Consider the following 20765-nt stretch of genomic DNA (forward strand, 5'->3'; position numbering starts at 1 on the left):
GTCGGTCTTGGAAGCTTCTGGATTGCACTCGCGACGCTCCCTTGTATGGCTTCCATTGTTTACTCGGGTAAGTCCACCGTCCGTTGCGATTGATCTCAGCATTATGATATCTTCGCAATCGAAAGCACGGTACCCTGCGTATTGCCGTATCTCGACGCGCGCCCTCGGGAGTGTCTCGAGTGACCGTTTTTCATGGAAAGCCAATGTAAAACGGCCTGAAAGATATCTACCAAAGATGTGACATCGTGTTTTCTATGGTATATGAGCAGTCTCTGGCTTTTCAAGCATTTGAGAACGTTCTTGGAAATGAATCCGGAGGTTGCTCTTCGTGCAGCATCATCTAAGTACCACATATGCGGGGTGATCAATTTTAAGCTTCCCGGAATTTTTTAAAATCTCCTGTTGCCGATAACATAGTTCTAGTCCTTTAATTGGATTATTCGGAGAGGTGACATTACTTCCACGAAAAATTTAAACATACACAGCTAATTAAGGAATATTCACTAATAGACTTCCTAATCACGTTAAGGCACATATGGCAATTTACGAATCGTAGCCGGTGAGTTTGCAAGGTGTATTCATTTGGAATTAATTTCCTGAATGAGACCAGATATGAGTCATCAAACTCGCCGTAAAAAATGCACCGTTGGTCCACCTATTTTTTTTTTTAACAGAACGCTTTTTTAATCCTTGAAGCACAAAAGTAACTGGAACGCCCATGTATTTCGTCTCACACTTAGGGAAATAATATCGTGGGAGTGGCGTAATCCTGGAAATCCATTTAATGTGCGTACGTCTGGCAGGTTCTTGTATAACGACTTTTTCCGCCTGTCATACAAGTTCAAACAGAGTGGTTAAAACGGCGCATATATTGCTACAAGTCACTGTCTGTATGTTTCGTACACGTGCGCTAGTTCACACTTGACGGCGAAGTTTTGTGCAACAAAGGACACGCCACTGCAGCAGTTGAGCATTTACTGAGAACGCGTTCTGCCACCGCGCGCGCGCAGCACGCACTCTCAACGACTTCGTGCTGCATTACGAGCCGCTCGCGTACGAGCCCATCAGCGTGGGCAGCAGGCGCTGGAAGCGCTCAGCCGCGCAACACAAGGCCCCGCGCCACGTCGAGCTTGCATTCAGCTCCTACAAGAGGTAAGCACGTGTTCACGGGACAGCGCAGTATCGGTGCGCAAAATTGCGGAACGTCGCGCACAGTGAAGGGGCGGTTCTCTTTCGAGCCATCTCCGCCGACGTGTTGCAGAGAGTTCAGGCTGCGCCTCGAGAGGGACCCGTCCGCTTTCTCTGAAGACTTCATCATCGAGACGCATCGAGGACCTGTACTGGACAGCCTGGAGCATCTCTATTCCGGTCATGTTGTGGGTGAGCTGTCACTTGCACTGCAATGAGGCCGCATTTCGGTGGGGACGAAATGCGAGAAACGCCCATCTACTGTGTATTGGGTGCGCGTTAAAGAACCCCATGTGGCGAGAACCATTCCGAAACACTCCGCTACGGCGCGCCTCATTATCTGATGGTGGTTTTGGCACGTGATACCCCAGGATTTATTCCTTTGAGCTGCCACATTCGCAGGCGAGGTGCACTAGCTTCGTTTCCCCACATCAGCCAGACGGGTTCTCATGTTCTTCACGTTTAAATGTGCGTATGTGCCGCGAGGCAAGAATATCGGTCCCTCACTTCTTCCCAGCAGGAGGCCTCGTGGTCGTGTCCTGTCGGTGAAGACTGCGTTCCGATCAGAACTAAATTCGGAAACGTCCATAAACGTTGATTTAGGTACAGGTGACAGAGTCCAAGGCAGTCACATTGGTCCAGAGCTCACCAGTACAATGATGAGTCTCATAGACTCATCGTTGCTTATCCGATAGCGCTCATTGATGATGTCTACGACTGAGGGACTGGTTAATAAACATTTTTCATACTAGCGAATTCGAGTATGCGTTGAGAGCACTTGTTCAAAAAATTCATACTGATGGATTGCCATAAGTTGCCACTGAAAAGCAGTGGCCACTTGACTCGAAGGTTGCCGCTGCCACCCACTCTATCATAGGGTGCCTCGATGCCACGCTTTTCCTCACAAGGTGGTGACATGTCTGATTGTGCCGCCATATTATTACGAAACACGTAAAGGCGCGCTATGACGGACAGCGGAGGTTTAGGTTCTGTGCTCACTGACAGTGTAAAATTTTCTCGTTCTCAGTTTGTATGGTTAGGTGCATTGCAATATTTATATCTCACCTTAAAAATGAGGTAAAACGCTTACAGTAAAGCAATACTAGAAAAGTTCGAGCCCGGCAGAAAACTAGTCGTTTTTTCCACGCTTTCACTTACGCCAACAATTTTACTTCAAACACATAATTGAGGCATATGGTGTGTACTAAATGTTTCAGGGATTGTCCTTCAAAAAGACTAACGCGACTTGCTATCGTAAATATTTAGATGCGTCAAGGTGTGAAAAGATATAGGACAAAATAAGGTGAATGAACGGCAGCGTTACCAATATCTGAGGGTAGTGTATTCATCGAGATACAAATCGTGCGTGTGAAAGGTAAGAATGATAAAGAGCATGGGGTCGGAGACAGTCTTATATTAGCATACACACACTACACGAGTATCAAAAAGCAAGCTTGTGGTCACGGTTTCGATAACGGCCGTGGCTGCCCAATTTCAAGCTAGGCAAAATGCAAAAACGCTCATGTACTTAAATTTGGGTGCACGTTAAAGTACCAAAGGTGGTCAAAATTATTTCGAAGTGCTTCACTACCCATAATAATCAGATAGCGGTTTTGGCATGCAAAGCCACAGAATTTATTCTTTCTAATAAGTGAAAGGCAAAAGCGCTATAAATATAGTGCCTAACTACTTTGTTGAAAAACACATTTGCCTTAGTTTCGTTGTGCAACGACCCATGACGAGCAAAGTAATTTAAGAAAGAAAAACATCGTGACATATTTAACTAAAAGAAAGGGAATGTTTATTGCCAGAATGTACAGAGTGATCATTTTCAAGTTTTCCGGAATTTTTAAAGATCGCCGGTTGCAGACAACATAACTATATTCATTGGGTGGATTACTCAGATAGACGGACATTACTTGCATGAGAAATCATGTTAGTAAAAACATGTATTCAACTAATTTTTAAAATTCGCTAATTACCTAATTACTTGAAGGCACATTTATTTACCAATAGTGTGGTGAGTTTGTAAGGCGTATCCACTTGGAATCAATTTCCAGAATGACGCCAGATTGAATATGTACGCAATCAAACCTGCCATAAAAATGCACTGTTGTTCCACTTGCTTTTTTACAAAATGCTATTTTATGCATTGGAGCACAAAAATAACTGGGATGCCCATGTATTTCGTACCACACTTTGGGAAGTATCTCGAAACTGGTGTCATCCTACAGATTCAATTCAACTGGATACGCCTTGCAATCGCAGCGGCTACAATTCGTAAATGGCAAGATGTGCCGAAAAGTAATGAATTATGACGCTAATTATAGCGAATCTTCGTTAATTTTTGAACACGTGTTATGATTTCTCATACTACTATTAATATCCGCCTCTTCGAATAATCCAGCTCAAAGACAAGAAGTATCCGAACGGCCTCAAGCAATTTTTAAAAATTCCGGAAGATTTAGAAATGGTGACCCCGTACAGCTGTCACTTGAGTAAAACCAGAGGAAGGCAACCCGAAAGCCGAAATGTAGTTCAAGACAGCTCACCAACATGTTCAGCCTCCCTGAAGTCACAGGAGGCCATGCACACAAACTCGAGAGCATTGACAAAGCTCAAGCTTGTATGCTTACTATAACTATCAAAACAGATAAGTTCAGGTTTACGCTTGCGGCGGTTTTACTTCCATATTCCATCTCCCCTCGTTCCATCTAGCTGGTACAATCAGTGCAAGTATAGATGCTGAGCCGCAACATGACGAAACTCCCCAAGAACATTCTCCTGACGTTTGGAGACTCGGTGCATGGGATAGTTGGAAATGACACATTGAGTTTGAGCAGGCTCCCCATGACCTCGATTAAGCGATTTAGAAGGCAAACGCCTAGGGCGTAAGAAAATTTCACGAACACCGTTTCACACAGAAGTCACAACTGTAAACATCTTAGATGAACAAGGTTCTTATCAACTTTTGCTGCGTTCTGGGTCACGGGGAAATATAAGACGTGGGTGTGATTCTTCAGTTGAGCTGGTGCACAAAGGTGTGCAGCAAACGGGCACGACGGTGCATTTTTAGCGATGAAACTGTCAAGCCCTTTTCATTTCACGTCGCGAGCCCGAAAGGTCGGCTTAGACAACGGGGGCGCAGCATCGTTGAAATAAAGCCCAGGCAACAGGACCACACCGCGCTGACCAGTACACGCACGTGTGCGGCCTCTTCAACAAATCGGACACAATATGGCGGAGCTGCGACGCGGGCCTGGTCAAAGGGTGTCACCAACCTGAACGGCGGGAGGCGGTGCTGACATCGAGGTGCCCTTCTTTATTGAATCAAAGTAGACTGTCGAGTGGAGATTTTTTCAAAAAACGCAAGATTTTATTTCGGGAAACGTTTTGAGAACCTAAAGGTTTCAATCGCGGAAATGGGCTGTATGCCCAAAAGTAAATAATGCTGCTTAAGGTTAGTGCTATTGTGCCAAGTAATGTCCGTCTCAATAAGTATTTTAGTATACGACACAAAATAGGGCTGACAGTTTTTAGACTGAAGATTTCTTTCTTCACTTTCAGAATAATTTGTGGCATTGCCCTAGCGACTGCGTGAGGTCGTGCGTTCGAAATGCGCTGCCGCTGGTTACGAAACCGCAGAGAACACAGACGTCCCCCAACCCGCCAATCAGTTGTTGTTGTCGTTTTTTTTTTTTTTTTTTTTGTGAACCGTTCGGATGAGGTACCTGCGAAATCGAAGCTTCCGTCAAAGCCCTGTGTGCACGAAACATCTGTGGTTCCCACATGATAATTTCAATTTAATCTGTTCACTTAATGTATACCACCCGATATACTACTAACTACTCGTTCATTGCATAGCGACGATCTCGACTCTGGCAACATTTATACTTTCAGGTAACATACGTAGATTTCAAGAGCAGTTGCTTGTTCTTAAGTTCACGTGACGCCTGCTGTGAAAACGATATTCAACATCCACCGCCATTGTCAATAGCGGCTCTGGCTAACACTCGCGGGGCCAGATCTAACACATATATACACGCAAATGCGCAATAACATAGACAGGATGACAGCCGCCACCGTAGTTAACATCCGGCAGCAAGTAGGTATAATCTTTTCCAACACTTCTATTGCCCTTACCTGTATAATTTCTGCGTGTCAGTGTAAGCCACAGTTAATTCCCTCTATGCTTTTCTTGGCTTCATCTTCTGTCGGATTCATGTGGCGACAAACAAAAATCGAGCCTCTCGGTTATCCTTTTCGTTTCATGCTAACTTAAGGGTCGCATAACCTACGCTATTATCCAGGGGCGCCTGACAGCCGCGTGGTGGGATCGATCATAGGCGGCGTGTTCAGCGGCCGCATCTCGCTGCCCCGCGAGGGCGAGGAGTTCTACGTGGAGCGCGCCGGCCATTTCGTCCAGGACTCGGCCCCCTTCCACTCGCTCATCTACTCGGCGCGGGACGTCAGCTTCGCCGGTGGACGTTGCGGCCTTCATGGCGCCACCAAGGATGCCATGGACCGAATACGGCGCCAATACCGGCGGCACCAATCTCAGGTGCCTTGAGACCAACCGCCATTGAAAGAAAAGGGGGCAAACACAATAAACCCTTCAGCTCCATTTTCTAAATGCCGATTCGTTGGACACCTTTAAGACACTCCGCTGCAACAGCCAGGTATCGATATGCAACAAAACTTCACTATATTAGAAAAGAAAACGTTTGAAGCATGACAGGTGAGAAATTGTACCTGCAATTCGCTTGCGAGAACTAGGCCCGTAGAAATTGACATTAGAGGAAGGGGGTGAACGGAGGAAGATGGAATTCCGGCACTCAGATGAGTTTGTACGTTGTTCGATGCGCCGCTTTTCAGATGATGCGATCAGAAAGCAGCACTCCGAACTTCAACAATTAAAGCTTATTCTGGCTAACGCTCATCGCATGTCGTGCCAATCACATACAAACTCAGCATTTTAAACCATGATTTTTTCAAATGCACACTGGAAATAAATGTCGGTGAAGTATAGTAGAAGCCGATTCCCTCATTGGTACTCCAGCAGACTTGTTAAAAATGGATATTGCAACTATCGGCTCGTTCGGCTGACGATTGAGCACGTGATCATTAACTATGCGACTGCGTAAATACCCCTTTTTGGCAACAAGAATGTCACCACACATTATTAAATGTCTTTATATGAGGCTTCCAGGGCGAAATTCGTCTCTATAAAGATTCTACACGCTGTAAACCACCGCGAAATTGCAAGTTTGGAAGCCTTTCTTCATTAAAAGTTGCTTTACTCACTGAGAAATGCTCACTAACGATGGAAGAGCCACCACATTTGTATTTGACAGCTCGCTGAAAGAGCTATAAAATCGCACTACACGTAAAATGTTCCCAAATTTCATGGTAGCAGCACTAAACTACTGAAATACGTTAAAAAGGGATATGATGCCAGCAGAAGAGGCGCAGAGCCATAGAACTGAGTTCACACCACCGCGCGTGACTCAACAAATGTCAATTTTAACTAACCCTATACCTCCCGTTCTTCTCCGAGTGATTTAAGGACTAAAACGTGAGGCTTCGTTTGTGCAAAACACTATGGTGTCCGGTAACAAGTTTACACTTGAAGATTACCGCTGATAATTTAGCTTGAATAATGGTAACAGCCGCTCGCGTTTGTATGGTATAATTATTTGTTACAAGGTCGGCAAGTAACATAAATTTAGTAAAATGCTCAGAAATACTATATGTTCACTTCCATGTCGTAAAAGTTACAACAGCAGACCTGGTGTCGCAATTACCTAAAATATTTTACTCCGACTTAGCTTTAGATCTGACGGAAAATACCGGAAGCACCCTAAATCGGCAGGCTATTGCCATTAGTTAAGGCAGAAGAGAGCCGGTTAGCATTAAAAGTACACATGCTAAGCTTTATAACAAACCTGACGCGATTAGAGTGCGGTACGTCAATTGTAAATTCGTTCAGGCGTTCAGTCTTCCTCGCAATAGCGTAGCTTAATTGCTCGCTATTCTTCCTCGCAATATCTTCCTCGCAATAGCGTAGCTTGCTTTCGTGGACCTTACAGCAACGCCGTCTAAAGCGTTCGGTGATGGACCTCGACCTCGAAACAACGCCGATGGCCAGCGCAATTCGAAGGAAGGTTGCGGCCTATGGTTCCGGCATTCACGGTCGAAACCTCTCGAAGACGCCGTCCAACCGCAGTGGCGTCCTGGCTCCGGAGGGTACGCTTCGAAAGACGTACGTCCAGCGCGTGTGTAACCTCGAGATCGCCGTGGACCACACGCTGTTCGAGGCAGTGGCCTCCTGGCAGGGAAACGAGCATGACAAGATTCTCAGGGCCCGCCAGGAGTTGACCAGCATGGTGTCCAAGCACGTGAAGGCCGTCTCGGAGATCTTTGGCGGCACAAACTTCAACGGTATCACCGGCATCGAGTTCGTGGTGCAGCGTCTCGTGGTAGGAACAAGCGCTGGCCATGTGGCCAGTTGGTTCCCACATTTGGCTTTAACATCCGTGCCGCGTTTCGTAATGACTCTTTTTCGTTCTAGTACCCATGAGATTGAGAAGTTTGCAGGGACAACATGGCCACAATTAGTACACGACCGGGGTAGTTGGAGAAGTATGGGAGAGGCCTTTGCCCTGCAGTGGGCGTAACCAGATGATGATGATGATGATGATGATGATGATGATGATGATGATGATGAGCCATTAGACACGATGTCTATGTTGCGTAAGAATGTGCCGCGCGCATATCCCGGTGGAAATGTGTGGCATAAATCAGGAATGTACAACTTGACTCGAAAGGGCACTTTAACGTTGAGAGCTCTACGCATCAAACGCGAGTGACGTGAGGTTATTTCTTATGAAGGATCACGGCTAATCAAGGACAGCTTCTTTTCAATCTGCGGGAAAATGCCGACGAGTTCATTCAGGATATCCAAAAGCATTCGCCGCGTTGTTCAGTGGCTACTGAGTTCTGCGACCGAACGTGGAGAAATTGTATGATCAGCCGGCCGCATTCCGATGAGTCGGCTCCATGCTTAACCTTAGGTGGATGTAAAAAAAAAAACCTTGGTCGTCTGTTAATCAGAACTGTCATGTTACGGTGTCGCTGATATTCATCAGTGCTGCTTAAGCGACATATCCCAACAACTACTATTTGTTTAACATGGACTTGCATATAATTTATTCGCAGGCTTTTGCCTAACTGATTCATACGCTCTATGGCACAAATAATTCAAAGAAACGCTGTACTCACACGAGGCGCAACTTGAACTACGTCAATCATTCAGTACACGGTAGGTCTACCGCACTCGTACAGACACATACATCGCGAAGCAAAATGTATCTTTCTTTTTTTTTTTTCTTCGAGTCGGCGCACATTTTGACAAATGGCAACAGTTTGCTAGGGGTGGTGGCACGAGGCGCGTTTCACTTATAGATCCCACCCGGCGAACACGTGCCTATTCTGCGTGAAGCACATCGTCGTCTAAATTAGATCTACGAAGCGCTAAGCAAGTTCGCGAGAGTGTTCACTGTGTCTATGTATCACAGCTCCTGCGAGCAGCCCTGGCCGACGTCATGCATACTTTTCTTCAATTACTACTAGTACAGACTGCGTCACCATATTACGAGCGGAGTTTCGTATGTCTCATTCATTTTTCTGTGGCCTTGTTGACTGTTGTACGTTCATTTAATAGTGAATATATAGTGAATAACTCATACAAAATGAAAGAAAATATATTTTTCTTGTGCCCTCTTCATGTTCTTGACAAGTGAGGCCACCTTAGGCAACTTTCTTTGAACATCTTCAGTGTTTTGGAAATGGTCAGGCAGCGTGTTTGCGCCACTCTGCCCGTGTCATACAGATCAACGACTCCAGCGTGTGCGAGGGACCGGCGATGCGGACAAACCCCTTTTGCCAGGACAGCCTCGACGCTCCCCATGCGCTGCACGAGCTGTCAAAGATAAACCACGATGGTTTCTGCGCTTCGTACCTGTGGACCCACCGGGACTTTCCCGGAGGAACGCTGGGCCTCGCCTACATGGCTGAACCCGATGGTGTGTACCACATGGTAGCACACCACAGCAGGGTGTGCTCTGAGCACGTGTACCTACATAATTGATTATTGCCTCTTCCTACATGGAAAAGAAAACCGTCTATATATAGACGGTTTTCTTTTCCATGTAGGAACAGGCAATAATCAATTATGTGAAAAGGTGACGTTAAAATGTCGGTGTTGTTCTATAACCAAATGCAACACTTCTTTTATAACTATATTTTGATATGAAATCTATGGAACTCCCTCCCCAGCTAACAAACTTCGGCCACTGTTTATGTCGTGCATGTTGTCACCAATCCTTTTCAGGCAATTCTGCCTAGCTGATCTACGCCTGTTTTACAGGCCCGCTGATAGTCGTTTAAAAACTTTATTGTTGAATTTATAATGAAATGTTCCAACTTATATAAACCCGCAGCTGTGTCCTGAGTGAATAAATAGTAAGTACGCGGTTCACACTGTCAATAAATGCTCTTGCGTGCAGCCGGTGACATGACAGCCGGTGAAACTACTCAACTTATTCAAAGCTGACATGTATCTGCAATTCAGATTCACCATCTGACACGGACACTACTGTAACGAATTGCAATATGGTCTTGCGTAAACGTTGGCCAAATCTCACGAGCGCTTTGAGCTCACAAATCGCGCTATGCTCCAGATCATGCAGCGATCATGTGGACCCGGTCACCAGACAGGGCCATCGCACCACACAACTGACATCAGCCAAGCTACACGTCGATATGTTTGTTTTGGCGCTCCGCAACTCGATCACTGGGCCGATTGATGTGTTAACACGAAACTCTGTTTGCCGGCTTAGTACTTTACATTATGAGATGTGTGATATATGAAATACTTCGTATAGATGTGCTTACAGTTTGGCGAGGAAAGAACTACTCATCTGGGCAGATGAAAAGTGTTCCTCATGCAAGCCTTCCATCGCATTGCCTTTCGCGAAGGAGGCACTGTGCACAGAACAGGAGTTGTACGCCTGTTGCTTTACTACTCCTGAGACACCGTCTTGATGAGCATTTACTGAACCCTTCTTTTGTCAACGTCAAAGAAGCTCGGGAGGAACGGCTTCCGGTCAAACCCACTGGGCTAACCGGGCTTGCATCAGCACAACCGCAACAACATTGCATGTGTACGCACGCAGGTTTCTCGGGCGGCATATGTGAGCAGTTCCAATCCGGAGGCGGCATAGTGGTCGACACTGGCACCACGGGCTACATCGGTAGACTGAGCCTGAACACGGGCGTGGTCACCTTTCTCAACAAGAACATGCGTGTGCCGCAGAGGGTCTCCGAAATCACCTTTGCCCACGAGCTCGGTCATAACTTCGGAGCACCGGTGTGTCCTCAATCGCTTTGTTTACGCTGCTGTAAAGGGAGTAACTCAACGCCATTAAGCAACAGAAGGTTTTGCGTCGGGTTAGTTTGTTCGGTAGTATGCACGGTTGTGGAAATTTGCGAAACAGCACTTAATAAACAATTTCTTCCATGTCGTTAGCATTCATCGCTTAACGGAGCACGTACCCTGAAACGACGTCTGTACACGTAACGCTGGCACTTGTATGACACCCGAAAAAAAAACGGTCCGCGTATTTAAGGACCAAAGTGGACGTTCGATAGACATGTTCGCTGGAACGAGGCTTCCTATGAGTGAATTTCACTCGTCGATTCGAAGCAGTTTTTCTTTGCTCCGTTCTAGAGAACGCGTGTTCAAATTTATTTACGAGCTATATAAAGATGCGATATTATGTTCAAGTTATAGTGTAACCATCGGTAGAAGTTTAGATCTTGAGTGTAATTATTCAAGCGAGCTTTCATCCTAAATTTCAAATATTCACACACCCTTACTTTTGTGGGTCCCATCCGTGCAGCACGACATGCCTCCAGACTGTGTCCCCGACGGCACAGGCGGTAACTTCATCATGTTCGCCAGCGCCACGCGCGGCAACAAACCCAACAACCGGCGCTTCTCCATATGTAGCGTGCGCAACATATCGGCTGTCCTGATGCAGATGTTCTCGCATCGCGGGTCCCGGCCCAACTGCCTGCAGGGTGAGCTTCACTCCCCGACGCCTGACGCAAAGCTTTCACGAGCGATTGCCTTTTCATTTCGTGCGCTTCAATAATAGCCCATTCTCCGCTTGCCCTTTGCAAGAAACCAGGGACCTTTGATCCCTGTTCGGGGCATTCTCGGAGCACAGACAAAATAGACTGATTTATGGAGTTCAGCGTTCCAAAGTAAAAAAAATACGGTTATGAGAGGCTCCATAGTGGATGGCACCGGGGCAATTTGGGCCACCTAAAGTCTTTTAACGCACACCTAAATGTAACTACAGGAGCGCATTTGAATATATTGCCCCCGTGAGAATGCAGCCACCGAGATGTAGCACCCAGTCCGCGTTCTCGTGCTTGGCAGGAGAATGCCACTGCAGCTGATCCGCTTTGGATATAGATACTAGCTTAACAAACACGAAATGTACACTATGTGCTTCAAGTAGTTTACAAAAGAAGTACCCAAAAGGATTTCTCGTTGCTCACGCAAAACTCTTAGCGGCAAGGATTATTTTCTCTTCCTTACCTAAGTGGCCACTCTTGTCAACAATTTCTTGCAAACAGTTTCGTCCTATAGGTATGAAATATCCAAGTGTAATATAAATGCGAGAAGTAATATAACTGCACACATAACTCAGAGACTCCAGCAGCTTGCGAGATTGTTTTAGAGACGATGTAGACCAACTGTTACTTCATATTGCGAGCGCTTTTAGCACACCTCATCCTTTACAACTGTATATAATCATCATCAACGAGCGCTTTTAGCACACCTCATCCTTTACAACTGTATATAATCATCATCAAAGATGATCATCACCTTCCTGGCGGGTGCTCTCTGCGACATCGCCTAACAAAAGCGTTCGGTCTGGTTCCGACCTTTTAAGTGGCGAAGGTTTCTCCTCGATCCCAGTGCCGTACCAGTTTCCCGTTCGCCGTGGAGCTGTGCTCAGGCCGCCGGGTGCGCCCACCTGCAGCCGAAATGTTGTACTCCAGCGGCTCTGGTTCTACTAATCCTACACCTCCTGCAACTCTGAGCGCGTCAGTTTGGACTCGCAATAGTCGTCAGCGTGATCGCCTTGTCTTTGCAGAACTCTGTGGTGACGACATTGATGACTGTAACGATAACTACAACAGAGCCAGCTACTATAAGAAGTGAGACGTCCATCAAAAGTTAGTAAACGTCGCCTTCTACCTCGCCCATGTAGCGGAAACATTATTCCTCAACCACGAACACTGTTGTGTCGCATTTACGCAGATGATCCGACATATATTCGGCACTACTGCTGGCCGACCTGATGTAACTAAAAAGAAGCTCGCCGACCGCTGCCAACACAAAAGCTATCGTACACTTCGTGCACTGAAGACGTCTTGGCGCTTTGCCGACGCGCCAGTAGCAACATGACGGAAGCAGAACACATTCGTCTTATTTTCAAGGAAATCAGCCCCATCGCATTCAGTGCCCTGGTAGCTCAATATCCCACTTCGGTTAGTGACCTCACTGCTACATGCCAGCAGCTTAACGAGCTTCGCTCCCTTCGGGTACTGCGTCCCTACGACATTGCGCATCTTGCCGGCGGGGGTGATTTACCTGAGCTACGGGCTCTCATATGCGCCATTATACGCGAGGAGCGTCATGGTCAATATGCGACGTTCCCGTCTGTTGCCTATCACCAGTACACGCCTTCTGGACTCCATCGGATCATCAGCGAAGAAGCATTGTCGTTTTAATTCGTACCCATTCGCACTACACACAGCCCCTTCGCATTTCCACCTACGTTGATGTTGCCTTGCAGCCGCCTCTGCTGGTGCCGAATTCAACTTTCTAGCGGGGGTTGTTTGCGATCTCGCCTAATAAAGTATTCGGTCTGGTTCCATCCTTTTAACATTTCTCCCATTGCGGCAGGCACATAATGCTTTAAATTATGAGCTGTCACTAGCTACCATGAAAGACCTTTCGGGGACGCTCGTACAGCAAAGCGACCCGCTTCGGTAGCCCAGTGGCCATGGCGCTTCGCTGCTAAGCTGGAGGTCGCGGGTTCGAGACCGGCCGCGGGAGCCTCACTTCAATGGGGCCATGCAAAAGCGCTCGTTTACTTAGATTTACGTGCACGTTAAAGAATCCCAGGTGGTCAAAATAAATCCCGACTCCATCCACTACGACGCGTCTCATAATCAGATCGTGATTTCGGCACGTAAAACCCAGAATTTATTTTAACGCGCCAGTGGTAAAAATGCTGTCTGCGGACAAGATTTTTTGGCGGCGTCGGAGCTTTTGAGCGCAGCCTATAGAAATGATCCTTCGCAAGATATTCAACTTTTTAAGAAAATTGGCTTGAAGTCCAATGCAACGAGTTTTACCTGCCGCGCGCATGCGCAGAGCCCCAAGGCCCCTTCTGCGGTAACTCCATCCGCGAAATGAACGAGGAGTGCGACTGCGGCTACGAGCGCCAGGACTGTGGTGCCGACGTGTGCTGTTACGCGCGCGAGCACGGAGAGATCAACCGCAAGCCGTGCACGCTCAGGCCCGGAGCCGCTTGCAGGTGAGGGCATCGCGCACGACCCCTGTTGACGTGCATAGCTTTTACCCGGCTGTCTCTCTAAAGAAGCGTTAAAGCAATTGACTTTACTGGTGACTGGCACCTATTTAAACGAAGACACGGTCCAGCGCGCAAGGAAAAGCGGGAAAGAGGGCAGATAAAAAAAGATTACTGGACAAATAGAACGCTGGTTTTCAATTCTATGAAGACCAGCGTTCTACCTGTTCAATTGTCTTTTTTCTCTGCGCTCCTTGCAATCTTTCCTTTTTTTTTTTACGCACTGGACCGTGTCATTGTCTAAATTCCAAGTAACCAACTTTCTTCCTTAAATACGGCACATATCTACCCCTCCTCGACATTGAAGAGTTGATCTAGGCCCGGCACAAGTTAGTGAGGACTCGAATTTGAGACACGTGTACTTCTGGGACGTGACCAGCAGCGTTAAGGTTTGTATAACGTCGTTACTAACAACGGGGAAAACTCTGTCCAACTGGGGACGCCACTGAAAAGAGAGCGAACTCAAGAAGCAAACGTAAAATTACAATGACGTGCTGCTCTATAGTGTGTGACGCCGCATGGGCCTCGCCAAAACAGTAGTGCTCTAAAGTAAGCATTCCTAGACCCCGCACAACCTCCTACAGTATATATTCTAAAATTTCCCTGCATATTATTCTACACAAGGTATTGACAGAAACAAGGCCATTTCCTTTCGAAGGCGTTTTCGCCGAAAATTGTTAACACGTGCTGTGTGCGCTGCTGTCGGAGCACCACCCATCGTTTGCTGTGGTCTACAAACATCCTTGAAAAACTCTAGAGTTTTCAGTCGATCGCGCATAGGTTCCTCCGTGAAGTGAAAGGGCGCCATGCGAAGCATGTACTTTTTCTTTCTTTTCTTTTTTTGCAACCACAGTCCCAGTAACGGAGCGTGCTGCAGCAGCGACTGCCGCTTTCACAACACGTCTACGGCATGCAGGCCTGAAGACGACTGCACCTTCGAGGCCTACTGCACGTATCCTTCTCCATGATGCTAAATTTTTCAGCGTGCCTCAAACAAATCGTGGTTTTTGTCACATAAAACCTCAGAATTCAATTATGCTAAATTTCAGTGCGGCACATGTTCTATGCAGAAGACCGTTTCACAATAGAGCTTAAAAGATATCCGCAGCACCCCCGTCCTCCCTTTCGCTGCGTTCCAGCCATTCCTTATTTTTTTGCGAACACATCAGCGCCAGTATACGAATCAAGTTGCGTCGTTCAACATGAAAACCACCATCTGCAACATTTACAACGAACATGACATTTCGGAGTCATTTATTGCGGGAAGTGAAGGTCCAAACCCTCTAAGCTATATAAAAAATAGTGGCAAGTGTCATAGCGTCACAAATAATACAGTATAATGCTCGATGCTACGGACAAGTTTCGGTACTCGGCAGGTGGATGCCTTCATGACGCCATGACATGTTGGCTTGCTCCGCTCCTGCGAACGCTGCTTCACGTGCGTGCAGCCAGAAGGAATCCGCGCCGCCGTCTTCTTTATTTTTCTTGAGAGGCAGCGTCATCGAAACTCGCCTTAATGCTACATGACAGCAGCAAATCCCGCTCTGTGTCATGACATCACGATAACGAGCACGAGAATAAACGGGTTGTTTCTCAAGACCAAGTTTAGAATCGATGCAAATATTACGTTCAGACTATAGCTAAGCGTTATCACTACACAAGCGAGAAGCGTGTAGCATAGTTTCTACAGCTTTGAAAGACGTGTGTCAGTATTTCTCTGAATATCCAGTACGCCGTATTCGAAGTCGATTCTATTCGAGTGTGCGTGTGTGTGTATGAAGTACCGCTGCGCGCAGCCATCAAGGTCGGGCCACTGCACCGTCTGCAGGAGTGCACGGTATCGAAAGATTACAGGTGAACTAAATGCAATAAATATAACAATCCAAACGCATGCTGTCAGTGATATTTTTATTTTAGGCTATTTATGAGCCTCTACAGATATTTTGTCAAAAGCTCGCAGGAAGGTAGGGCGAAACGGAGGCATACCCCACCACTAGCATGGGTGCAATATGGCGTAAAATAAGTTACTATTTCGCTGACGTTACAATAGACTCTACAATACGGATAATGGCTCCGCAGACCCTTTTTCTAAGCTCGTGGACATTGACTTTAACACATTTCAAATTATACTAGAAACAATAAGCAAATAATTTTCTGCTCATCCATGAAGTCCGATGCACGTAGTACCACATATAAGTTGCTTAAACCGGTGGCAACAAGGTTATTAAACAAAATTGATAACACTCTGGGTGCAAGGCTGTCGTATCGCCAACGACGACGAAAAGCACCCGTGAAGTTCATTTCAAGTATCGCGAGACGACGGTGCAATCGACGAAGAAAATCAACGCAACGAACCGCGCCACGATGTTATACATCTGTGCGTATATCTTTTGCGTGCCTAGACCATTGCATACATGAGAGGTCGTCATTTTGTCCAAGTGGGTATGTATTCGTGTAATTTTATCAAGTAATGGGTTTTTGACATGCGTAAGTAATCGGTTATCGCAAAGAACCAATTATGAAAGGTATTGGCAGCTGCAGCAGACGACAGGCGTACGCCAACGCTGCTCCATGCTGGCAGTGACAGGCATTCACAAAAGTGAAACACCACATATTGACCGATTCTCCTCCGCGCTTTTACCGCCGTGCTGTCCTTGACCGCTGTCGACCAGCGGCACAAGCGGCGAGTGCCCTCCGTCCGACTGGAAGCCGGACGGCACGCTGTGCAATCATGCCACTCAGCTGTGCGACGCCGGCGAGTGCAGTCAGTCCGTTTGCCGCCTGTACAACCTGGTCGACTGCTACCTGACCGGGTCATACCTGAGCATGGAGGACATGTGCCTCATCGCCTGCAGAGAGAACGGTGCGAACGCGCCCCCGAGGCGCTGTGCGAACTAAGTACTCTTGCTTGGGCTAGTTCGTTCATGCTTGAAGTAGTAAAGGCAAGGCGCAGAAGACCAGGACTCAAGAAGAAGAACACAAACGACAGGACCGGCGCCTGGACAGGAGAGGCGACAGGAGAGGCGCCGGTCCTGTCGTTTGTGTTCTTCTTCTCGAGTCCTGGTCTTCTACGCCTTGCCTTTACTACTTCAAGTGCGAACTAAGGGACCCGAGGAAATACTGCCTTCTTTTTATTACCAATGCCAAGTGTCAGTGTGATCTCATAATCGCGCTTTTCCGTATGCTTTGAACGCCTAGATAAATGCAATTTACCATATTGCACTACCTGTCTTTATTTCACAGTAAGCTTTACGCTCCGGCTTCAAATTTAGATATTCAGCAACTTTTATGAAAAAAAAATGCGCGTGATTCGAAATTTCAAATGTGTATCGGGTAGCACAAAAATGTTTATTTATGTCGTCAAACAATTACCAAAACAACAGAATTTGTGCGTTTTCGTTATTCTCAAGATTGCTTAACATTTCCGCAACAGTAACGCTTTCTCTAAGGGGACTCGTCCTGCGCGCTCGTTTCGTGCAGTGCCGGGAAGCGAATGCAAGGAGGCGTGCAGCTTCGAGCGCATGCGGGACTTCTGCGGCAGGCGCATGCAGCCGGGCGCTCCGTGCTACGACCTGCAGGGATACTGCGACGTTTTCCAAAAGTGCCACCTCATCGACGCCCAGGGTTTGCTCTCCAGGCTCAAGCGACTCGTCTTCGGCGGCGAGGGCATGGGCAGCGCACTTGTGGTAACATATATGGCTGCCGTTCGTCCCTGCGATAAAAGAACTGTTCGCGAAATTTTGCGAACGCCCTTGCCCCTCCCCCCCCCCCCCCCCCCCTACTACCTCTTTCTCGTGTGTTTTAATTTCTCCTAGCGAAGCGTTTGCTTCTGTAGTTTATTTTATACGCGCTGCAGACTCGCAGATGTTTCACAAGCTCTCCTCGAATTCAACGTTTTCTTTGACTCCTGAGTAACTTGATTCCCTAACATCGCTCATTGATTCCTGAGTCATGTATTTATAGCCACTACGTTTGATCTCGCTAACTATGGTTTATTTGACGGAATTGGCTCACTACGTAGTATAGCCAATTCCGGCTTATCCTATCTTGAATATATTTACATAAGGGCATCTGCTGTTGCCGTGGTATAACGTTCTTCGTTATGCGCGCATGTAAGTCTAAAACACAAACATCCCTGCACGTTCTCTGTCACGCAGCGCTACTGGTACCTGACGCTGGTGGCGGTCGTACTGGCGGGCGCGGCAACTGCCGTGTTCGTGCGAGTTTGCGCCGTGCACACGCCGAGCACCAACCCGCACCTGCCACCGGAGAGGACCGTCATGTCGAGTGCGCGCCACCCGGTCGCCTTCATCAAGGATGTGACGCGCTTCTCGTGAAGGGATACAGGATTGGGAAACCCGCTCCGCATCTCTGAATATTCAAGGCGCTATATTGGGTTGGAAAACATCTCTTTCAGCGCCCTCCCCCCCCCCCCTTTTTTTTTTTTTTTGCCTGAGAATCAGTCTCGAATAACAAGCTGCTGTCCTCCATCCCCCTCGCAGAAAACAACCGCAAACTATAGAGGGACGACCAGCACTGAAAATTTGAATGAATGCGCTATGAATTTATTCTTGAGTTGGACTTGTCGCAAGTTCAGTGCTTACAAACGCCTTCTTAAGATTCCGTGCTGTTGAAGATGACTAAAAGGATATACTCATACGTGCTGTATAGGCGAAGAGAACGTAACATAAAGCTAGTGCAACGGCAATTTGATTACCGGGGACAGCTTTTCTTCGTGGGAAAGACTGTGACTGAGATTTCAAGCTTTTCTAACCTTTCCACTTGGGGGTCAAGTGATTATATTTGCTTAACATGCATGGCTGTTTTTTCTTAACTGGGCAGTCTTCGGTATAAATATACAAGAAAACGAAAGAGAGCAGATGTAAAGACACGCAGTGTGCCAATGTGTGCGGATATTTTGTTATTTTGTTCGTTCGGTCGTAACTGATTGCATTCAATGGGGCACATGAACTTCATGGTTTTATGGAACCACTAAATCATAGCGCCGAACTAGAAACTTAGTCCTTGTTCATTTGTATATCTACTGGTTTGTTATCCACTACTTTTGCCATAGGAAGAAATCAAGACGATCACTCATTCTCACTTCGAAACGTCTAGTCGCTTGATGAGCGGAAACATGGTTATGGGAGGAAAGCACCCACGTATTGCCCTCTTTGCTCTTCCAGGAATATGACTGCCCGTACGCCGCAATGTCAGTGTTTTATGGAATAAGCTGCTACGCGAGAATAAACGCAGCAAAATAAAAGGTATTTGAATAATTCAAAAGCACCTGCCGATTGTTATAAGTGGACAAGCTGATAAACATGAACAGAATATATCATCCTCTAAGCACCAATTAGGCCAATGTCCTACTTGTTGGACACAAAAGCGAGCCTCGACTCAGATGGACAAATATTTTTCAGCATCCTTTTAGAAACGAAGCGGTTGTAGATGGCATGAAGGTCATTCTTTTCCCCTTCTTGCTACGTACTAAAGCCAATCGATTTGGCTGTCTGGCCCGTTTTCGTGGTCGGCAGCCGCAATTTCGCTGCTGAGAATGCGTGCTATGGCGCAGCCGAGTTGAGAAGCGCGTTCGTCGTCAAGCACCCACTAGCGCAGTCAGATGCGCATGCTGTCGGCGTCTGAAGGGTTATATGTCGTGGTCGTTGGTGGACGCTGAGTCACGCTGCCCTGCAACCTGGCCTGATGCTTGCAAGGCGCGTACGTAGCCAAAGTCTGCTGTGCATCTCTGGTCGAGATGCCACGTTTCGTCTTGCCGGTCCACCACATTTTCGCTTAGACAGACTCCCACAGTGCGTGGGATCTGCACGATTTCACAGCGAATGGCCGGAGGAGTATCCGGCCTCCGTAGAGTAAACGAGCGCAGTAGTAAAACGCAGGTGCACAACCTTTGTGACGTAGTCGTTGTCACACTTTCACTCCGTTGTCGTCATTCTGTTGTCATGCCGTGTTGGTCGTGTTGCCGTTGTCGTCACACCATCGTCGTCGGTGGCGGCGGCGGCGGCGTTACGCAGTCATGCCGTCTACCAAAGCGCGATTTGGGCCACTATCATCAATTAGCGTTATCGACGTCAGCACTATTTTGGAAATGCTGCTGGTAGGTCCATTTGATTTCTGCGGACCGCATAAGGCTATTTGCCTACTTTGACACTAATCTTCAATGCTTCTTGCGGCATTTTGGGGGGGGGGGGGGGGGGGGGGTCTTGACACCTTCGTGCTAAACCAACATATTTCTTTTATACAGGAGGTAAAATCCGGTGACTACGGAGGTAAGGCAAAAAACAATACGTAGACGTAAGTTTGTCGCTTCGATTCAGGTGCTGGTTTGTAAATTTTTTCGCCACATTGATTACGACATCGGCTGGTTGGACGCAGTGGCTCACGTCACCTGATGATGATGAACGTACCTCTGCCATGGCTCGCACCCACTAAGGAGTACAGGCCAAGAATCGGGCGGCGGGAGGTGGCTAAAGAAAATTCTTATTTGAAAACAATAAACGCAAAGTAAAAGAATTGCAAAAAAAAGATGATGCAATAACCAGACTAGTATACTAAGCACTAGGTCAAAGGGATCGAATCTCTGCTACGGCGGCCGCATTTCGATGGGGGCGAAATGCGAAAGCAGCCGTGTACTTACAGGTGCACGTTAAAGAATCTCAGGTAGTCGAAATTTCCGGTATCCCCCACTACGGCGTGCCTCATAATCACAAGTGGTTTTAACATATAAAACCCCATAATTTCTCAATATTATTTTTTCTCTTAAATTTCACCGTCCGCTTCTCCGGTCTCACTTTTCAATTACACGAGAATTATTCGCAG

General features: G+C 47.1%; 1 protein-coding gene across 1 annotated transcript; it reads left to right on the forward strand.

The window, feature by feature from the left end:
- Window positions 1-52: 52 nt before the first annotated feature.
- On the forward strand, window positions 53-19205 carry LOC126531634 (disintegrin and metalloproteinase domain-containing protein 10 homolog). Its single transcript, XM_050179250.3, has 12 exons — window positions 53-1152; window positions 1262-1380; window positions 5499-5749; window positions 7278-7667; window positions 9080-9272; window positions 10425-10618; window positions 11151-11331; window positions 13709-13871; window positions 14779-14877; window positions 16598-16788; window positions 17406-17611; window positions 18083-19205. The coding sequence occupies exons 3-12, from the start codon at window positions 5708-5710 to the stop codon at window positions 18260-18262; spliced, it is 1839 nt and encodes a 612-aa protein (XP_050035207.2). The 5' UTR covers window positions 53-1152; window positions 1262-1380; window positions 5499-5707; the 3' UTR covers window positions 18263-19205.
- The last annotated feature ends 1560 nt before the right edge of the window (window positions 19206-20765 follow it).

Source organism: Dermacentor andersoni, chromosome 5, assembly GCF_023375885.2.
Source record: "Dermacentor andersoni chromosome 5, qqDerAnde1_hic_scaffold, whole genome shotgun sequence".
NCBI lineage: Eukaryota > Metazoa > Arthropoda > Arachnida > Ixodida > Ixodidae > Dermacentor > Dermacentor andersoni.